Here is a 22,001-nt window from a genome sequence, read left to right as displayed (position 1 = left end):
GAGATAAATATATTTTCTTTTTTTTTTTTTTTGAGACAGAGTCTTGCTCTGTTGCCCAAGCTGGAGCGCAGTGGCATGATCTCAACTCACTGCAACCTCCACCTCCTGGGTTCAGGTGATTAGAGACAAAGAATTTCTCCAATCAAGTTTCTATGCCCAGAGCAGTGGGTGATATCAATAGTGCCCGACATTTTATTCAAATATGCTTATCCATGTTTGTCACCCTTTGAAATAAATATTTTCCACACAGATGGTCTCAACTGATCATTCTTCCTGGGCTCTAGAGCCAACAGATGATACAATTAGCAGAGACTTGGCTATTACTCCAAGTGCACAGTTGTTTTTTGATGCCATGAGATGCCAATGTGTCATGTGTCACCCATGGAGGCCACTAGAAGAAATCCTCATCACAATGCACCATACAGGCACCTGCCATGTTTATCCTCTACATGTGATTTTCATTTCTGGATTAGAGGCACCTCCTAAAAATTAATCCCTATTTCTATTCAACTCAATAGTTACTCCGACGAGGCATATATACAAATATATACAAGTCAGGGTCATATATGATTGTTATGGGCCAAATTGTGTCCCCTCAAAAGTCACATATAGAGGTTTTTTGTTTTTTGGTTTTCAGATCAAGGTGCTCTCTGTTGCCCAGGCTGGAGTACAATGGCACAATCTCAGCTAACTGCAACCCCTACCTCCTGGGTTCCAGCGATTGTCGTGCCTCCACCTCCAGAGTAGCTGGGATGACACCACCATACCCAGCCAATGGGTTTTGTATTTTTAGTAGAGATGGGATTTCGCCATGTTGGCCAGGCTGGTCTCGAACTCCTGACCTCAGGTAATCTGCACACCTCGGCCTCTCAAAATGCTGGGACTACAGGCTTGAGCCACCACGCCTGGCCCATATATTGAAGTCTTAATTCCCAATACCTCAGAATGTGACTGTATTTGGAGACAGAGTTTTTAAAGAGGTCGTTAAGGCTAAAGGACCTCTTCAAAATTACTTGGGTAGGCCCTGCTCCAATAGGACTGCTGTCCGAGGGGAGACGATGACACTGGCATACACTAAGGAAAGACAGTAGGAGGACACAGGGAAAAGGCAGCCATCTACAAGCTGAGGAGAGAGGCCTCAGAAGAAACTAACTTTGGTCTGAGACTTCTAGCCTCCAGGGCTGCGAGGAAATAAATTTCGGCTGTTCAAGCCACCCAGTCTGTGGTATTTTGTTATGGCATCCCACCCTCACAACCTAATACAATCCTCTACTGAAATGAATCCCTGTATCTTTTTTTTTTTTTTTTTTTTTTTTTTTGAGACAGAGTCTTATCTCAGGCTGGAGTCCAGTGGTGCGATCTCGGCTCACTGCAACCTCCACCTCCCGGGTTCAAGTGATTCTCCTGCTTCAGCTTCCTGAGTAACTGGGATTACAGGCACACACAACCATACCCAGCTAATTTTTGTATTTTTAGTAGAGACAGGGTTTCACCATGTTGGCCAGGCTGGTCTTGAACCCCTGACCTCAAGTGATCCGCCCATCTCATCCTCCAAAGTGCTGAGGGATTACAGGGATTACAGGGATTACAGGGCCGCATCTTGCTCCTTGTATCTTTTTGGCATACTCTCTGACTATGCACATCTTAATTGCATTCCTCTAGCAAATCTACTGTGATTAGGTAGAAGCAGACGTGCACAGTAACCAGCCATCCACAACTTTGTCAAGGCCATTTTTCTCCCTTTACCATTCTAATCTGTTTTCTGGTATACTATGAAATGTACCATACACAAAAAGTTAGTGTACATTACAATAAGTAAACCAGTAAAAAGATAAAACAGGAACACACACGCACACATACCCATTCCTCTGGCTAGTCTTGGTAGGAGATAAATGCCCCAAGATTATTTAAACAGGACATATTAAAAGCAATATAGAAGCACCATGTACTTATTTATCTATTTTCCACTAAGTACATTATTTTAGGAGACAAAGACGCATATGTGTCTTCTAGAAACAAATAGTCACAGATGTCAAAGCAGGTTTCTCTGACTTATACAAGTTGTCTGTCATTACCACAGGACAATGGTTCTTAGACCTAACTGTGTTTGAAAATCCAATGGGGTACTTGTTAAAAATGCAGACTGGGCACGGTGGCTCATGCCTGTAATCCCAGCACTTTGGGAGGCTGAGGAGGGAGAATCACTTGAAGCCAGGGGTTTGAGAGCAGCCTGGGCAACATAGAGAGATCACTGTCTCAGAAAAAATAAAAATAAAGAACATTAGCGAGACATGGTGGTAAACGCTCTAGTGTCTGCTACTTGGGAGGCAGAGATGGGAGGATCACTTCAGCCAGGAGATTGAAGTGACAGTGAGCTATAATTGTGCCATTGCCCTCCAGCCTGGGCAATAGAGCAAGACCCTATCTCTAAAAAAATAAAATTAAAACTTAAAGAAAAAATAACTAAATAAAGTGCAGATTCCTGAGTCCCATTCTCACAGAAGGAAACCACATGGTTAGAAAACTACCTTAAACTATGTGAGAAAGAACGCCAACAACCACTGGAAGAGTTCATCGCACCTGGTAAATGGCCATGGCGCACTGCTCCTGCAGCTCCTCGTTCTCACTATTTAGGTTCTTGACAAGGTTTTCAATGATCCTTTCTGCTTTGATTGCAGCCCGGTAGTTTTCCTAGGAATAAAAACCTACGTATTTATGTGTCTAAGGCATGAATATAAGTATCTGTTTACATTTAGTAATAAACATGCTGAACAAACTTTCTTAGGAAATAATCACCAAAGTCTAAGCTTGACATATCCCTACATCAATAAGAGAATTAACTGAATTAATATATATGTGTGTGTGTGTATATATAGTGTGTAGATATATATGTCAGCATATATATGTGTGATATATATATAAATGTCAGTATATATGTGAGATATATAAATACATATGTGTGTGTGTGTGTATATATATATCTCACAGATACTGATTTAATTAATGTCCTATCAGTTAGATCTTCTCTTTCTCATAGAATGCTGACTTCTTAAAAAAAATGTCCTTGAGCCATCAAGATAACCTTAAAAACAACTTTTGGACTAAAGAAAGTGAAGTTGAGAAGGCAAGGGAAGCAGAACTGGCGTGAGTACCTCTGATGCACACTCTTGCAATGTCCCCACCACCGGAATTAGCATGTTTTCATGAGAAGTCTTCAGCAGCCGAGCCAACAGAGGAATGCCCCCAGCTTTGCGGATGGCTTCTTTATTCGTATGACTCTTACTGCAGCTCCACAGGGCCAGTGCCCCACAGCGAGCCACTTCCATGTTTCTGGCCTCATACAGACTCGATTGGGCAGGTTTTGTGGAATCATGTGCACAGTCCAGTAGAGCAACCTACAATAATAGATAAATCCAATGTTCATGGAAATCTTAAAAAGAACATTTAAGTCATTCTTCAATAGCTACAGGGTTGTTTACCAAACTCACCTCCATCAAAAACAAGAATGCTTTAAAAAATCAATTTTCATAGTCCATAGCAGCCAGGGAAAGCAAACAAACAAAACCCTACAAAAAAACCTTCCTCCAGATTTGGGAGCTTATACATTTCCTTCCCACAAGAAATGTAAGCCCACCAAGATAGTATTTTCTTAACACGGCTCTAATATTTACATTAATCATATTTGTAAACCACATCCTCAGCCCAAACATCTCAGAAAACCAGCTTCCCTAAAACCATCAGCACTTTCTAAGGAGAAATGAATGGACTATACACTCTTAAAGCCACAAGACCTGACCAGGAACAGTGGCTGATGCCTGTAATCCCAACACTTTAGGAGGCCGAGGTGGGAGGATCACTTGAGGCCAGGAATTAGAGACCAGCCTGAACAACATAGCAAGATCCTGTTTCTACAAAACAAAACAAAACAAAACAAAAAAAAACACTGGATGTGGTGGTGCACGCCTGTAGTCCCAGCTACTCAGAAGGCTGAGGTGGGAGGACTGTTTGGGTCTAGGAGTTCAAGTCTGCAGTGAGTTACGATATCAACACTGCACTCCAGCCTGGGCAACAAAGCAAGATCCTGCCTCCAAAAAACAAACAAACAAACAAACAACAACAAAAAAAAAAAACCATGAGATCTCTTTGGAGGACACAGCCTACCTCATATGCTACTGAAACCAACCAAACCAAATAGCACAACTGCTAGCATCCAGTTTTTTTCTTTACAATAACTAAAGTCACTGAAGAGCTTAAGGGAAAGGCAATTTACTATAAGGATTAAGCAGTATGTCAGGTTGCCCCATGGAAGAAGGGAAGCTAGACCTCCCTAGAGCTGTGATTGGCTGTCAGCCATCCTTGTAGGCTCACTGTCTCTATCTGGGGCTTGGGAGCAATCATCTATGCATGTCTACTCCATTATTCTCTCCCTGAAGGTCAAATTCCACAGATACTGCCCATAACCATCAATCTCAAATTTATAAGGGAATAACAGCCCAGGCTAGGTAGAGTCTCTCAATCCCAATTCCAAGTTCCTGGGAGAGAGATCCAGTGGGATGGGCTTGAGTCAGGTGGAAACTCCTGGTCTAATTAGTTATGGCCCCAGAAAGATGGGAATGGGGCTACGGAGGCTTCCAGGTACTGACTGCAGATGGGATAGCAATGTGGGAAAAACTCTAAGACCGTGGGATTGAACACAGATGCAAAACAATGAATGATGTAGTACGGAAATGCTCAGAAAGCCCGTACCATTTGTGACTGTTTTGGAACTGCGTGGTGGTTAGGAGGTGCTCCTCACAATCTTTGCCTTGCAAAAATTTATTCCTTGATTTAACCCACTGCCACTATGACCAGCACGACTGGCTGATTCACCAAAAAGTGGTTAAATAATTGTCTTACTTGTTTTGATGAATCTTTCTTAAATGTATGTATAGATCATAGTCATTTCAATGTTTTGTTTTGTTTTGTTTTGTTTTTTTGGAGATGGAGTCTTGCTTTGTCACCCAGGCTGGAGTGCAGTGGCACAATCTCAGCTCACTGCAAGCTCCGCCTCCTGGGTTCACACCATTCTCCTGCCTCAGCCTCCCAAGTAGCTGGGACTACAGGCGCCCGCCACAATGCCTGACTAATTTTTTGTATATTTAGTAGAGACAGGGTTTCACTGTGTTAGCCAGGATGGTCTTGATCTCCTGACCTCGTGATCCACCCGCCTCAGCCTCCCAAAATGCTGGGATTACAGGCGTGATCCACCGCGCCCAGCCTTCAATTTTTAATGTTGGAAGTTTTGGGGTCTTCATTTAGAAGTCTGGTGATATTTTTGTGACCAGAAAAATGCCATAGGACCTTAGTTCTTGTTTATATCAGTTAGTCTATTAGGAAAACTGGTTTTGTTACATCTTGTTTTGCTTAAAGTCACAATTTTTGAGAACCTGCTGATATTGAATGAAGACTTACTGTACTAGGCTCCTGAATGTGATGCATAAAACATATTTTATATTACATTATCCATTCTTATAATTTAATGGGAGTAGTGTCAGTAGACAGTCACATCAACCTACCAAATTGTTTCATTATTTAAGCAGAATAATGATAATCATAGTAATAATTAAATTTTCTGTACCATTTTAATGAAAATTTTTGAACAGAAAAGCTTAAAGAACTGTACAATGATTGCACACAAACCTCCCTACATCCACCACCTGGAGTCTCTAATTAATATTCTGCCACATTCGTTTTATTACCTATTTCACCATCTATTCATCCATCTACCCAACCATAAGTCTATCTTATTTTTGAAACAAATACATGTATAGTGCTTTACAGATGACAAGTGAAAACACAGAATGTCTTTTGGAAAATTTCTGAACACATTTTTCAGTGTACCTATTTACATTAAAATTCATATTTGCCCAACGGGTATATATTAACCCTTTATATGGGTAAGGTACTGGGCTAAGTGCTGTGAAAGACACTAGGATGAATAAGGCCTGTCACTTAAAGTGCGGAAGTGGAAACAATACAGTAAGATAACAGCTCTGGGTGAGACACAAGATCTACTGATCCTTACTAAGAAGGTGAAAACATGTTGACTTTTTAAAGATCTTTCCTAATGATGGCAAAGGTGGTAAGCAGGATTCTGGTATTTTTCTTTTGATGCCAGCTATTGAGAAAATCATTTTTTCTGATTATAAAAGCAAGACTTAGACAAAGAAGACAAATTGGCAAATGTAGAAAAGCAGGCAGAAAAATCAGTCATCGATTCAGAGAAAACTCCTGAGAGCAGTTTCTGTGTTTATTTCCAGTGGGTTTTTTTTCTACACGGGTGGGTACATCTTTAAAAATTGGGATCATCGATAACAACAGTTTTTAATCCTGTCATGATTTTATACAATATTAAATATTATACATTTTATTCCTTGCTATTAAATATACTTTCAGGCTGGGTGCGATGGCTCACGCCTGTAATCCCAGCACTTTGGGAGGCCAAGGCAGGCAGATTGCCTGAGCTCAGGAGTTCAAGACCAGCCTGACCAATATAGTGAAACCCCGTCTCTACTAAAAATAAAAAAATTGGCCGGGCTTGGTGGCATGCACCTATAGTCTCAGCTACTCAGGGGCTGAGAGAGGAAAATTGCTTGAACCCCAGAGGCGGAGGTTGCAGTGAGCCAAGACCGTGCCACTGCATGCCAGCCTGGGCGATAGAGTGAGACTCCATCCATCTCAAAATAATAATAAATAAATAAACTTTCAACACACAATAGTGATAGCTGTCTCTACAGACGTTTCTCATGGACACACTGCAGACCATTTTACTGAGCAGATACTGCTAAACACCCAGGTTGTTTTCAGCTCTCAGTCTTCTAACAATGAGTTGAACAAGAGCCTGCAGCTCTGACTGTCTCCTTGGAAGACAGTTCTGCCAGTAAGGTCACATCAGAGGCCATGGGCCACCAGTAAGACTTACACATAAAAGGCAAATTGGCAAATGCAGAAAAGTAGGAAGAAAAATCAGTCATGCCTTCTCCTGAGAGCAATTTTGTGTGTTTATTTCTAGTGGATTTACTTTCTATACTGGTGGGTAGATCTTTAAAAAGTGGCATCGTAGGCCAGGCATGGTGGCTCATGCCTGTAATCCCAGCACTTTGAGAAGCCAAGGCAGGTGGATCACTTGAGGTGATCTATCTCTACTAAAAATACAAAACTTAGCCAGGCATGGTGGCAGGTGGCTGTAATCCCAGCTACTTGGGAGGCTGAGGCAAGAGAATTGCTTGAACTTGGGAGGCTGAGGTTGCAGTGAGCCAAGATTGCACCACTGCCCTCCAGCCTGAGCCACAGAAGTGAGACTGTCAAGAAAAAAAAAAATATTGCATCATAGTTATCAACAGCTTTTAAGTTGTAAAGTTTTTGACATTTTAAAGTTTTCAGCTTTCCACCGAGCAGCAGGTCTCACTATCTCTTAGCTCCCCTGCATCTATACATGGATGCATTCCTACCAATGTACCGTAGGTGGTGACTTGTACCAAAGAGTTACATCTGCTTTAAAACTTTCCTATTTATTTGAAAAATGAGTTTGAAGATGTTTTTGTTTTGGACACTCACTAATATAAATATGCAAAAATAATTCTTAAGGACAAGTGATACAGACAGAAGGCTCCTAGAACACACTCTCGTGGCTATGGAATGTTCGGAATGTTCAGTGTGGCCAGAAAGGACAGCAAGGAGCTGTGTGCGGTGGCGGCTGGCACTCAGTGATGATGACGTCAGGGCTACTCACCAGTTTGGTGATACCCCCGTGCTGCCTCACCACCCGCCGTGCTCTTTTAAACTTGGCGACATTCGCAATAGTTTCGGCTGCCAAACATTTCAGACTCTTGTGTGGAGAATCAAGTATATTCACCATAACTGGTAAGCCCCCAAGGTCAACAATATTACGTCTGATTTGAGGATTATCACTGATTTCCTTCAGTATTTTTAATGAACCAATCTGCATGAGAAAAAAAAAAAAAAAAGATGAGTGGTGAATATGTAACCCATGCTATGTTTTTAAAAATTCCAAGTCTACCTAAAATCCTTCCCCAGTTAAGTTTTTTAAGAAATAGTTTCCATTCCCAGAGGTTACACACATCTGGCATATTATCTTTCATTTAAGTAAACAATCCTCATTCAGGAAGCATGAGAGAGGAATGGAGAAGAGCAAAAGAAAGAAGAAAAGCAGAGAAAAGAGAAAGTGCAGTGAACAGAATTAGCAGGTCATCAGCAGTAACAGCAGATAAAGACAAGAACCAGGTAGCGAGGAATGGCAGAAACCTAGAGCTAAGAAGAGAACCGCAGGAAGGTGGAAACAAGACTCCGCATCCAAGGTGACAGAGCCACTCACCTTACATTTGACTTCATCGGTTTCAAGCAAATTTATCAGCACTTCCAGGCCTCCAACATCTCTGATGGCCAACTGGCAGGTTTCTTGAGCTAAGTTGAAATCCCTCATTGAACACAACGCAATCACTGTAGCTGTCTGATTTCCTCCCTATAAAGACGCAATGCCAGAGAAAGGTTAAGTAACACCGCGTTCCCATAGAAATGCACTAAGTAGTTACGAATCCATGAACTAGAAAACATGTCTCTGAGTGGGCTAGAATTTGTTAAATGAATCGGGTAGAGCTGAAGCTTGCAAAAGCTGTACACAGCATCATAAAACATTGTTCCAATTAAGAGTCAATATTTAAAGGCGGGCTGTCTCCTTTAAACAGCTGTAACATCAGGCAGTATCACCTATTAAAGAGAGTCATGGGGCCAGCCTTGACTCTTATCAGCTGGTTGATAAGAGTTCTGGCATCAGCACTGAAGTAGCTCATCACACACAAAAGCCAAGAAGGCTGTTCATTTTTGTAAAAGGTGCTGGTAATAGACAAGCCTTTGATCCCTGCTTGAAACATAGTACCAATGTTTTAAGGGAAGACACTTTAAACTATGTTTATTTCCATTTAGTAAGCATTATATTTCCATTATCTACTTGTTTATATATAATTACGTACACAAACTGATCATATATATGTAATAGATAAGGTAAACATAATGTATTTTATAAATTTATTCATTACTACCCATTATCTATTGTATAATTTTAAAATACATTTTAAAATATATAAAACATTGTACATTATGTTTATATAGAAATTTTAAATTTTAAATATATTGCACATAATATATAAATATAAAAAACAAACATAAAAACATATATTTCTATATATAAATAGATAATACATAATAGGCTTAGCACAGATCATAGAAGTTACATGCCAGCTGCCAAACTCCCTCCTCCATAGTACGAGCCTGTGCATGTGCAAATCTTCTTGTGAATTCAACAGAAAATGTTAATTTTTAATCTTTTAAAATTTATATTTAATAGTTGTACATATTTTGGGGGTACATGTGATATTCTGATGCATGTATAAAATGTGTAGTGATCAAATCAGGATAATTGAGATATTTATCACCTTAAACACCTATCTTTTTTTTATGATGGCAACTTTACAATTTCTCCCTTCTAGCTGTTTTGAAATACATAATAATAAGTTATTCTTAACTATAATTTCTTTACTGTACTATAATAGGGAACTTGAACTTAGTTGTACTATCTCACTGTACTTTGTACCTCTTAGCCAATTTATCTTCATCTCTTCATACCATGTCTTATATATAATAGGGTTAGCACAGAAAATGGAAATTACATACAAGCTTCCCACATGCCTCCTCCTTCATATCACACTTGTACACATATGCAAACCCTCTTGTGAATTCAACACAAGGCTTTTAAAATAAGAAACCGAAATGGGATTACTAGAGGATCCCAAGTGAAGATAGAAAAATTTAGATGTCAGCCTTTCTTCTTACTCCTTTTAAGAAAATTTCTTCCATGCCTCTAGAAATGTCCTCAACAACTGTCCCGTGAAGATGTCACTGACAATATCCATTCCCCACATGAATGCTCCCAATGGATGCACCAGGCTGTCCTGTACATTCACGATTAAGTTCAGAATGACAAGAGCCTTAATTTTACTATTTACACGTAAAATAAGTCATGTTCTTACAGCTTTTAGTGTCTTTGCTGCTTCCCATCAAGGAGAAAAGTTACCACCACCAATACCACCAGTTTTCATACAGTTGGTTTTAAAATAATGAAATTTTAAAATCCTCTCTTTATAACTGTCAGGTTCATAAACTCCCATATTTGGGTGCACGTGGCTCCCATAAGCCAGTACTTCCATTTCCTCTTAAAAAAACAAAAAGCAGATATTTTATAAGCCATAAAGAAGCAGCTAGTCTGAGTGTGGAGGCATGCACCTGTAATCTCAGCTACTCAGAAGGCTGTGGTAGAAGGATCGCTTGAGCCTGGGAGTTGGAGGCTGCAGTGATCCATGATCACACCACTCGAGCCTGGGCAACAGAGTGAGACTCTGTCTCTAAAAATAAATTTTTTAAAATAATGATAATAAAGGAGAATCTACATGCTAACCATAATTAATTAAAGGAAATTAAATCAGCACAAAAAAAAAAAAAACAAAGAAAATAAGAAAAACAATTCATTTGAATAAAGCTCTTTTTTTTCTTTCTGAATTTAAATGGTTAAAAGGAGCCAGAAACCTCCCCAGGAGTGTCTGAAGGAGCAGAGCAGGGTCCCTATATTAAGGGTTTGGAAATCCAAACCAAGTACTTCAGCAAGAGAGTTCTTTAAGCAGAGGCTTCAGACTTAAGCATGACTAGAAAGTGCAAGAAGACATGGAACAGTGTGTCATGCCTTGGTTAAGCCAAGAGCCTCCTCCCACCCTAGGTCCACTCGGTGAAGACGACCGTCCTGTCCTGACACTCTTAATCGCGCGTGCTGAGGACTTGCTTGACTGCTATTCTTGCATTATAATGTTTTCTTTGGTAGCAATTTTCAGGCTTATTCACTCAGCACAATCTTTGTTTCCTATTTCAAGTTGTCTTAATTTTTCTCTTCTAGACAATTTCTCCATCTTTTGAGCTTTATTTCATTACTTTTACTATAACCAATGACATAAATTCTTAAAGGCCATTTAATTGCAGCAGATGTCCCAAAGGTAAGAGTTTATAGCTTTCTGAATTATCTCTAGGCTAATTTGGAATGCAAAAGACTGACAATTTACAGTTATCATCAAGAAGTTAGATCCTTATAGAAAAAAAATTCTGTAAATCATCAGCTTTTTTTCTGAAAATCTGGAAACATATTCATAGGCTTGAGGGATTTTTTTAGAACAGTTTTATATTAGGGAAAGTTAGTTTTTCCACATTTCAGGATTTAGTTCTACTCTTGTCACTGACCACACTCCCAAAAGGATTATAAATCTTTCAGAATGAATACCAGAGGACAGGAGCCAAAATATTCAACATACAGAGCCACAAATGTTAGCCAATTGCTATTCTTTAAATACCAGCTATGTCAAAGGATTTTTGAATGTTTGTTCCACTTTGTTCAGATGCCATAAATATTGAACTGAGAAGAAGCCATGCAAATACACTCCTTTTTCAATTAAATCTCCCCTGAGAACAAATTATTTACCAATACTTATTTTCACATTTTATCACGCATTTGCATTTCTGAGGTTTTAAGAGCTGGAGAAAATACAGTAAAATATGATTTTACTAGCTTCTGAAGGGCTTCGAAAAATGCTTCCAATAAGTGTTTCCACTTCTTAAATTAATGCAATTCTTTTGCTAGTTGTCTTCCTGCCCTGTTGCTTTTCAAACATCTCCAGGCTCTGTTGGCCTTTGGATTTTTTTTTGTTTGTTTGTTTTGTTTTGTTTTTTTTTTTTGCAATTGACATTCCTTCCGATGACCAGGAGGCATTTGTTCATTGTTACCATTAGGTTTTAAACGTGCAGAGATTGAGTGAAAGTCGCTGTCTTTCCCTTTTCTTAAAATTTCTTTTTGAAAGATAAGACGAATTAAAGATAATTTCCTCAACTATGATTTTGCTTTATTACTTCAAATAAAATATTTGAAATAAGCAAGTATTACCCCGTTTGGTATACAGAGCAATGCCCCTCCCTTACCGTTGATAAGGAAGAAATAAACATTTGCTAAGTTGAAATGAGCAATGTATTCAAGAGTAAAACAGGAAGTGAGCTGCCTCAAATCACTTTTCTGTTATTTCATGCAACAAATGTGTTGCATGCTTCCTATTTGCCATGCTGGATGGTCGGCACTAGAGACACACCAGTTTACAAAAACAGACACTGCCCTTGCCTTCATGAAGCTTATAATATAGTGGAGGAGAAAGTTTTTTAACTTTTTTAAGCTCACCCAAATAAACAGAAACTATAAATCTGAGAACTGCTACACGGGACAGGGGCATGGAGCTGTGGACGCACATCACAGGGAACTTTGACCTAACTTGGAGCATCACCCACCAGGAAAGAACATCTGAGCTGGGATCTGGACAGAAAATAGGTGATTTCCCAGGCAGAGAAGGAGGGGATGTGATGAAATGTCCACCAGTCAGAGCAGACCATATATGCAAAAACCCGGGGGAGTAGAGCATGGCATGTTTAGTACCTGAAGAAGGCCAGAGCCCAGGGTGGGAGCGTGGTGCAAGATGAGCTGAAAACCAGCTGGGCTACTGAGCCCAGAGTCTGGGCTGAGAATTTTCATCTTTATTTCGAGATTGGCCAATGTAATTTACAATGATGCCATTTATAAAAGATCACTCTGGCTGCAGAGGCTGTTGGTTGGAGGGGGCAAGCGTGGATGGATGCAGTCAGGTTACTGCAGTGATCCAGAGAATAGAAGATAACTTGGAGTAGGAGGGGAGGGTGACTCATCCCGAATCATAAAGAAACTTTTGAAAGATTTTTATCAACTTGGTTCAGGAAAGGACGCTATAAGTGTAGATGAAACTCCAACTCTGTTGGGCAACACGCTTGCAGGGTCATCATTGGAAGTTATTATCAGAGTCCCACATGACCACAGTGAGACAGGAAGGCAGGCAGAGAATGATCAGGACCAGAGGCCTCTTCTTCTGTCCCTACCCCACACAGCTTCTCCATCTGCAATCAAGAAGCAGCCGGTGAGACTTGGAGAGGCGGCACAATTATCACATGGCCATGCAGCTGGCTTTGAACATTCTCAGCATTTTTTCCCTCAAACATGCCACTCAGAGCAAGAAAAGTGAACCCCTGCCAGTAACTGCTCATTAACGATCACAGAGGACCTAGTGCCCAGCATGAAGGTTGGCTTAGAGATACTCTTTTTCTCCCGGAATCAGAAATGGTACAAGGTGGGTGCTCACAGTGAGTAGTGGTAGACAACCATGTGAGTCAAAGCAGAAAAATACACTGCTTTTCTTCCGTTTATTTGCAAGTCTATTTTATACTGATGACTTAGCACTCCAAAACCTAAGACTCAACAGAACCCCGAGGAGAAAGAGAAAATACTGTTTCCAGAAGAAAAATATACAAATATCCTTAAATAAATTAGACTCAGGTTGTTGTATTACAAGCTGCTAAGAATGTTTTATCAGGAATGGGTAAGGAACAATGCAAGGAGGCTACATACATTCTTTTAATTGTATTTATTTATTTATTTTCAGACAGAGTCTTCTCTGTCATGCAGGTTGGAGCGCAATGGTGTGATATTGGCTCACTGCAACCTCCATCTCCCAAGTTCAGGAGATCCTCCTGCTTTAGCCTCCCAAGTAGCTAGTACTACAGGCATGCACCACCATGCCTGACACATATGCATTCTTTTTAATTTGCCATGGAACATTTACAGGAATTGACAGTTACTGGAATGCTGTAGTCATTGCAATGCAGAAAAATTTATAGCAAATATAATTATCTTACTAAAAAGATTCAGAAGAATGAGCTGAATAATTATGATAATAAAAATAGTTCAATAAAGTGACTGGATACAAGAGCAGCACTTTAAAGTGGTATTTATACACTAACGATAACAAATCAAAATGTTTAACTTGAAAAAAGTTCCCATGTTGAGATTAGCAAAATAATAATAAAAATATCTATGACTACATCTCATAGGAAATGTTTTAGATACACATGAAAAAAAGCTATTAAGTATTACTAAATTATGTAAAAGATTAAATGGATGAATGGTCATACCACGTGCCTGAACAGGATAATTCAACATTATTTAAATTGCAGTTAATCCAAAAATAATTTGTAAATTCATGTAAACCAACCAAAATGCCCACAGAATTCTGGGGTTTTGTTAACATGATTTTCAACTCATTCTAAAATGATCTAGAATGAAAAATCCAAAAAAATAAGTTTTAAAAATGTTAAGGTACCTATCTGGTCTACCAAATATCAAAATATACCAAAGCTGTAGTAATTAAAACAGCATGTAACTAGCATGGGAACATCCAAATAAGTTAACGCAGAGAAAGATCCAGAAATAAACTCTCACGTGTGAGACTGCAGAATTTGATGAAGGTGGTATCCCAGATTATTGGAGGGAAGAGCAGATAGGCCAATAATCTGTATTGATACAGTTGACTGCCCCTCTAGAGAAAAAGAAGTGAAGTTAGATGCTTACCTTCTATTATACATAAAGTGAATTCCAGGATTAATAATTTGAACTTTAAAAAAAGCTATAAAACTAACAGAGGGAACTAGAAAGTATTTTTGTCCTCTTGGAATGGCTTCAGAAAAAAACCTTCCTAGTTCCTAAGAAACAAAACCTATAAGCCATGAAGAAATAGAAGACACTTATTAATGTACAAAAGAGTAGACAAAAAGACATCCAGCTGGGCGCAGTGGCTCACATCTGTAATCTCAGCACTTTGGGAGGCCAAGGCAGGTGGATCATCTGAGGTGAAGAGTTCGAGACCAGCCTGACCAATATGGTGAAACCTCATCTCTACTAAAAATACCAAAATTAGCCAGGTGTAGTGGCATGCTCCTGTAGTCCCAGCTACTTGGGAGGCTGAGACAGGAGAATTGCTTGAACTGGGGAGGCAGAGGTTGCAGTGAGCCAAGATCGTGCCACTGCACTCCAGCCTGAGCAACAGAGTGAGACTCCATCTCAAAAAAGTAAATAAATAAAAAATAAAAAAAGACATCTGACACACTAAGAGAAAATAAATATCTGCAATAAGTATAACAGCCAAAGGATTAATTTGCATCATCAAGAATTAAAAAGACAAACCACCACACAGAAAAATAGGCAAAGGACATAATACAATGGCTATATGACATATAAAAAAATTGTTAACCTCACTAGTAACTAGAAATATGAAAATTCAAACAAGGTACATTTTGCCCCATGAGAATTGTCCAAAATAAAAAATAACAAAAAGACTACACATCGATGAGAATTTACAACAATGAATTCCAATCCTGTATTAATAACTTTTTTTTATTTTTTATTTTTTATTTTTTTTTTACTTTAAGTTCCAGGATACATGTGCAGAACGTGTAGGTTTGTTACATAGGTAAACGTGTGTCATGTGGTTTGCTGCACCTATCAACCCATAACCTAGATTTTCAGCCCCACATGCATTAGCTGTTTGTCCTAATGCTCCCCCGTCCCCTTGGCCACCTTCCCTGACAGGCCCCGATGTTTATTGTTCCCCTCCCTGCGTCCATATGTTCTCATTGTAGATGAACAGTTTCATTACCACGGGGAGATTCAAAAGTCTATCAATGCCTAGACTCCAGCTTGAACCAATTCAATCAAAACTTCCAAAAATGGTACCTGGGCATCAAGGTCTTTTGTTTATTTGCTCCTTCATTTAACAGCCCTGGCTAATTTCACTCTGAGGTTGAAGGTCCAAGGTTGAAAACTATTGGTATGTTACTGGTAGAGTGTAAATTGATAGTTGCTTTCTGTAAGGAGCTATGAAACTTTTTTTTACATAAACTAAGTTTGTTTTGTTTATTACTCTTCATTATTTCTCTTTAAATTGAAAATTTTTTAATGGAAGTCGTCTCAAATTGTAGTGTGCATATATTATTTTTCTCTTTGTTTTAAACAGCTTTATTGACATATAATTGATATAAAAAACTGTACATCTTTAATGTATACTATTTGATGAGTTTAGATATATGCATATACATCCAACACCTGTGAAATCATTACTACAATGAAAGTAATAAATGTATCCATCAGCTGAAAACATGTCCTTTGTCTCTGCCTTTCTTGTGGTAAGAACACTTCATATGAGATTTACTTCTTAAATGTTTTAAGTGCACAATATATATTGTTAACTATAGATACTATGCTGTACAGCAGATATCCAGAACTTATTCATCTTTCATAAATGAAATTTTATACCCAGTGAACAATTACATGAAACTGCCTTAGCTATCACAGTTCATTCCAATCAAAAATCTTATAAATATCTTGGCATGTATATAGAACTCCCTATTAGTGCTATCAAAAATGTAAATGTGCATTCCCTTTGACCCAAGGAATTCCATTTCAAAGAATCCATCCTATAGAAATAATGTATATATCCAAAGAATATGTAAAAATATTAGCTGCAGTATTGTTTGTGGTAACAAAAACTGATTTGAGTGACAACTTAAATGTTATCAATAAGGCAATTGTTCAATAACTTAATGATATACACCTTTAATGAAATACTATGTAGTAATTAAAAGGAGTGAGGCAGATATGAAAGATCACCAAGACAGAATATTAAATACAAAAAGTAAAATGTAGAATAAGAATAGGATTTCATTTATGTATATAAATATGTATATAAACAGAGAAACATCTAGAAAGGAGCTTTCACTTTGCATGGTTTGAAGTTTCACATTGAGCATATATGAGTGTGCTATTTGTATGATATTTAAAGATTTTAAACACAGAAGGGAGTAAGGGAAACAGGGGAAGAATACCACGTTCTTCTGCTATGCCCTGTGTCACAGAAACATCAGCAGCCACACCAGACAGCCACACCCACCCAGGGAGCAAGAGCCGGGGAAAACCACAGCCCTCCAACAGAAATCTCAAAGGCCAATGGACCAAAAAGGGACATGGGATTCAGTATTTTTCCTGCTACTATGCAATTTTAAATCATGATGACAATAGACCCATATAAAGATGTAAAATGAAAAATCATTCATACCAAATCTTATGCCTCTTATTCACTCCTTAACTCATATATTTAGAAATTCTTCAGCATGCAGACTCTGTAACAGGCCGTGAGTGTGTGTTTTTGAAACAGAAAGCAAAGCAGCCTAGCACATTATAGAAACTGGGAACTAGCCAGTACTACTACTCTTCTCCAATCTACTTAGCTTTCTCAAATGTATTTTAGGGGAAAAGCGTATTTTAAGGAACAAAAGTAAGTGTTGCTGCAAATACATGGGGCAAGAGATTCCCTGAAAAGTTCTACTACATAAAACTGCCTTAGATATCCCAGTTCATTCCAATCAAAACTCTTATAAATAACTAGATGGGTATGTGTATCATATCATCATGCTCTAGCTGTGCTGGCTCATAGCAAACATTCATGAATAAACACATGAGTGAATGAATGAATGAGTTAAAGCTTAAGGGAACTCCCCTGAGATTTTTAATATTGTCATTTTTCAGTCGGTAAGTTGATGTGGTAGCATAGAGCTAGCTAGTGGTCATATAAACTGTTAGGAGTCAGTAGCATTGTATTATCATACTGATCTAATTGTCTTTACTCTGCTTTTTCTCCACACGTATTTATTTATGACTGCCAAGAGGCAAGGAAAGTTTAAAGCTCAAAAATGTAAATACAGATTTCCCTTTGGCAAAGACGGAGAGGAATCTCTCCATTTCTTCCACAATCTCCTTTATAACAAAAATAAAAGACGACAAATTCTTTTGTGAGCAATATAAGCACACAAGTAACACACATTACCAGTAATCCAAATACTTTCAATGGATTCACTTCTTATACTACAATATTTATGAAAGCATAAATGCAGATTCTGAGTAGACTCTTTTTAGCTGATGGAATTTAAATATGTTATGATTTCAAACAGGCAAGTTAAAAAAAATAGTCACAAAAGTTGTCCTATTTGTTTGTCACTGACTTTTTTAAGAAAGTCAACCCACACCAATGTAGCAACACATGTACTAACTTAAAGAATGTTCCTCAGGAACATGGCACTCATTTGTCTTTCTAACTACTGGAGTTGATTTGAGTGGATGAACAGTGACCATTGTTTTCCATTTTCAAAATACTCTTTTTAACAAGAATAGCTCTGCGTCATCACATTCTTTTCCTTTTTTTTTTTTTTTAAGTAAAAACTTAGCAAAAGAGCACAGTCTAATACAGCCTTCCAATCGTGAATACTGAGTTCCTTTATGGGAAGGGCTCCCTGTTGACTCTTACTCGAATGAAGAAATCCAAACAAGAGAAAAGACAGAAGGTACAACAGCAAGTTCTGCAGGCCTCCTGGGTCCTGAATTTCTTGACAGTGGAACAGAACCACCAGGCAATGGGCAATAAAGATAGAAGCCTGGACTCCGTCCCAGCCCGCAGCTGCCTTCTGTGTGGCCCGGAGCAAAGAATTTCTCAGCTTTTCCACCAATGAAACAAGGATCAAACTACCTGCCACTCCATACCCAAAACTCAAGTAATGGGAAAGGAATTTAATTAACTGTAATTGATTGCGAAGCACATCAAATTCCTACAACAAAAACTCATACAACTTCCAATTACCACTCGAAAGAACTCTTTAACCAATTAAAGAGTGTGTGTGTGTGTCTGTGTGTGTGTGTATTTAATCAGTTTATGTAAGATCATTTATGTAAGATCATTAAGGAACTGAGCCTCACAAATGCAGTCTTTAACAAAAGTTTTCAAGTCTGAAAAATGTCCTTGCCAAGAATCCACCTCCAGAGAAGAAACCCAAAACCTTCCAGGGAGAGAGCTCTGGGGAGTCCCTTCTGAAGCTGGCAGCCCAGTGGCATTTCTGATGTGAATGTCTTTTAGATGTCACTCTGGAATACAGTATTGACCGCTGCTAAGCTGGGATCCACCAGGCCGCTTCACTTTTCATGGCCTGAAAATTCTCAATTTGTGGTTTCAGAGCAGAAGCATGGCAAGCAATCTGGCTCATGTGAAAGGTGAAATCAATGCCAGTGTTTGATGAATTTGATGATATAGAAGGAACAAATTAGGCGACCCCTCACCAATCTGTTGTGGGTCAGGGGAGAGGATGAATGTGTGGTAATGCCCATCCTTTCTACCAATGTAACCCCGTTGTCACTGTCTTCTCATCCCTTCCCATCAGATTCACTTGGCATATCACCTGCTGCTGGATTCATCTTTCCAAATCAATGTTTTCATCATCCTTTTCCCCACTCTCCCACCTGGACTCTAATCAAAATCCCAGGTGCAGAAGCTGGCTTCCCACAGGGAGGAGGTATACATGGAGAAATGGCCCTGGGAATGAGCCCTAGAGGCATCCATCATTGCAGCAAGTACTCAGGAATAACACCGGCTGAATGAAGCACTTCAAAGTATGGGCAGATATCCAACTGTGCTTGCCAATATAACCCTTGTTGAAGCTAGAGCTGGTGCCTGGATAATACGGGCATCTTACCCTCTAGTGACAGCTCTAGGAAATATCTTCAAAGGAAAGAAAGCATAGTTCTAGGCCCAGCCTCTGATATGCCTCTAAACTACCAAAAACTGACCAACCAACCACGTTCTCGGCATTATTCTAGTCTTCTCAATGTTTTCTTGGATTTACTGATCCTATAGTGTTAAATACCATACCCACGCCACCTTTAATCCACATTGACATGGATTTCAACATGTTTTTGACCTTGGGTCCAGAAATTCTTTTTCATTATAATATGTATAAAATGCAAATCTACTTATAATTAGGACCTTTCAATATTTTACCCCACTCTACTGAAGAATACCCATTTGCATGAATTTATAACATATGGTACTTGTAACTAATATTAATTTCCACATTTCCAAACAAGGAAAATATCCTACATCCCTTCTCCTATTCCACAAAGGGGCTCTCCACATACCTTATTTAGAAATGAGCACGATTTCACTGAAGTTTTAGAGAGACTCATAGATTTAGTATGGAGCATAGAGACGTTAACAAACCATCTCCTTTAATCGCTCAAGTTGATCAAAAGCAAGACATTTTCCTTGCAAGATTTTAAAACAATTTTGGCCAGGGAAGAAAATAATATCCATATAAAGTCAGCAAATACAGCAATCAACTAGTATGTCTACAAGAAAGATGGCAGTAACAGGAAGAGAGAGGGATGCAAGAAAAGTGGGAAAGAAGTCAGCAGCAGAAGGAAGGACAGGCTCAGAGGCAGGAAGAACTGCTTTCAGGGGGCTGAGAGTGAAAACAGCAAAGCCCTGCCACTAAGGAACCTCGTCCTCTCCCCTTCGCACCATCAGGGCAGAGGTGGGGAGGCGAGTTTGTGCCCATTGGCAAGATGCCATGCAAGATACAGCAATAAATTTGATGTGGTCTCTCTACTCAAGAAGTAGGTACTAAGGCAGACAACCTGAACCATCAGGATAGCAGAAGACAGAACATAAGTGCTTATCAGTAAGGTAGCTGAAAAGGGGGTTCATTGCTTCCTTTAGAATTAGGGTACAGCATCATCAGCTACGGGGGAGAAAAGCTGGAAGGTTGGTGAGTAAAAATGTGATACATTCATTAATTTAAAAATTAAATTGTGTTCAAAAATTCCAGATGAAAAGAATATATACATATATAAAACTTGCAGGTTGAAATTAACATACGTCAAACAAATAATGAAATACAAACTCTATTTATGTGCCAAGATATGAGCTCATAGCTCTGGACGAAGAATAAGCTATAGTTCATTGACCTCTTTGGGTATTAATGAGCTCATTAAATCTTTTTTTTTTCCCCAACAATCACAGACATTACTCTACTTGGAAAATGGTAAATAGAAAGTCAGGTCAACATGAACATTTCTCTGCTAGCTTAAATCTACATTTAAGCCATAATTTCATAAATTAAAATGTCAGGTGTATTTATTTTGAGATTACCTAGAGACATTCAATTTTGCATTTCATAGACTTTTAATATCGTTTTGTGTCTCCATATAAAATATTTATCTGTGTCAAAAACCTTGAAATCATTTATAGATATACTTTTCCTTTTATTGGCTATGTGAAGAATATTTACCTGTGGGAACTGTACGAATTCCAGGCAATTTACTGTCTGGCCAAGAGTATCACATTTGCACATGATTTATTAATGAATAACTTGTGCAAATTTAAGTAGCACTTCATCAATAAACGTTTTCTTTAGCTGTACTGGGACAGAAATAGTGCATCTCTTTTTGGCCTAATGCTACATGGACTTATCCTAAATAATTGAAAAACTCAAGACAGTTATCCAGTAATTAGGCTATTGTGAGAAACTCTCTTTGCCATGTTCACTGGGAGGATATTATTGAGGCTGTTCACTCTCTCACTCCATGCCTGCCCCATTAAATCCTAAGGGAGAAAATTCTGTCTGCTCTTAGCACCAGGATCAGTTATACTCGCTGGCAACTGGTTTGTTTTTATTTTAAGATGCTGAGAGACTTTCCCTCCCTGTACTAACTCACTCTATTTCCCTCCTTTTATTGGTTGCTAGAGAACTGAAAGTAAAAGTTGAAGGCCACCTGCACAAGTCAGTTAAGCCTCCATGCCACACATTTTCTACAGTAATAATAAGCAATAGAAATGATTATCATTGCCAACAGTTACTAAGTACTTTGTGCTAAGCACTTTACATGTGTTATATTTCATTTAACATTCTTAATAATCCTAATATAAGAACTTTTATTTTTCCATCTTCACCAATGAGGAAACTGAAGCTTAGAGGGGTTACTCAAGTCACCCAAGGCCATTGAGTAAGCGGCAGAATTTCAACTCAACTAGTCTTTCCAACGTCAAAGATCATGCTTCTAATTACTCTAGTATTCTGCTTCCTGATCCATCTTTTGTTCCTGCCATTTTGACTCTTGTTTCCTTTTG

At 38.7% G+C, this 22,001-nt stretch overlaps 1 protein-coding gene across 3 annotated transcripts in view; it reads right to left on the bottom strand.

Annotated features, from left to right (window-relative positions):
- Positions 1–22,001, bottom strand: part of ARMC4 (armadillo repeat containing 4) — a 192,921-nt gene that overhangs the window by 130,444 nt on the left and 40,476 nt on the right. For all 3 annotated transcript variants that reach the window (XM_021943137.2, XM_017962626.3, XM_017962627.3), the window contains 4 exons: positions 8,375–8,521; positions 7,772–7,981; positions 3,153–3,395; positions 2,581–2,691 (listed from right to left, as the gene is read on the bottom strand). In XM_021943137.2, coding sequence (XP_021798829.2) covers positions 2,581–2,691; positions 3,153–3,395; positions 7,772–7,981; positions 8,375–8,521 — 711 coding nt within the window. The remainder of the gene's footprint in view (positions 1–2,580; positions 2,692–3,152; positions 3,396–7,771; positions 7,982–8,374; positions 8,522–22,001) is intronic.

This window comes from Papio anubis, chromosome 11, assembly GCF_008728515.1.
Source record: "Papio anubis isolate 15944 chromosome 11, Panubis1.0, whole genome shotgun sequence".
In the NCBI taxonomy this organism is placed as follows: Eukaryota; Metazoa; Chordata; class Mammalia; order Primates; family Cercopithecidae; genus Papio; species Papio anubis.
The sequence above is the reverse complement of the archived record's forward strand: the minus strand, read 5'-3'. Positions and strand labels throughout refer to the sequence as shown.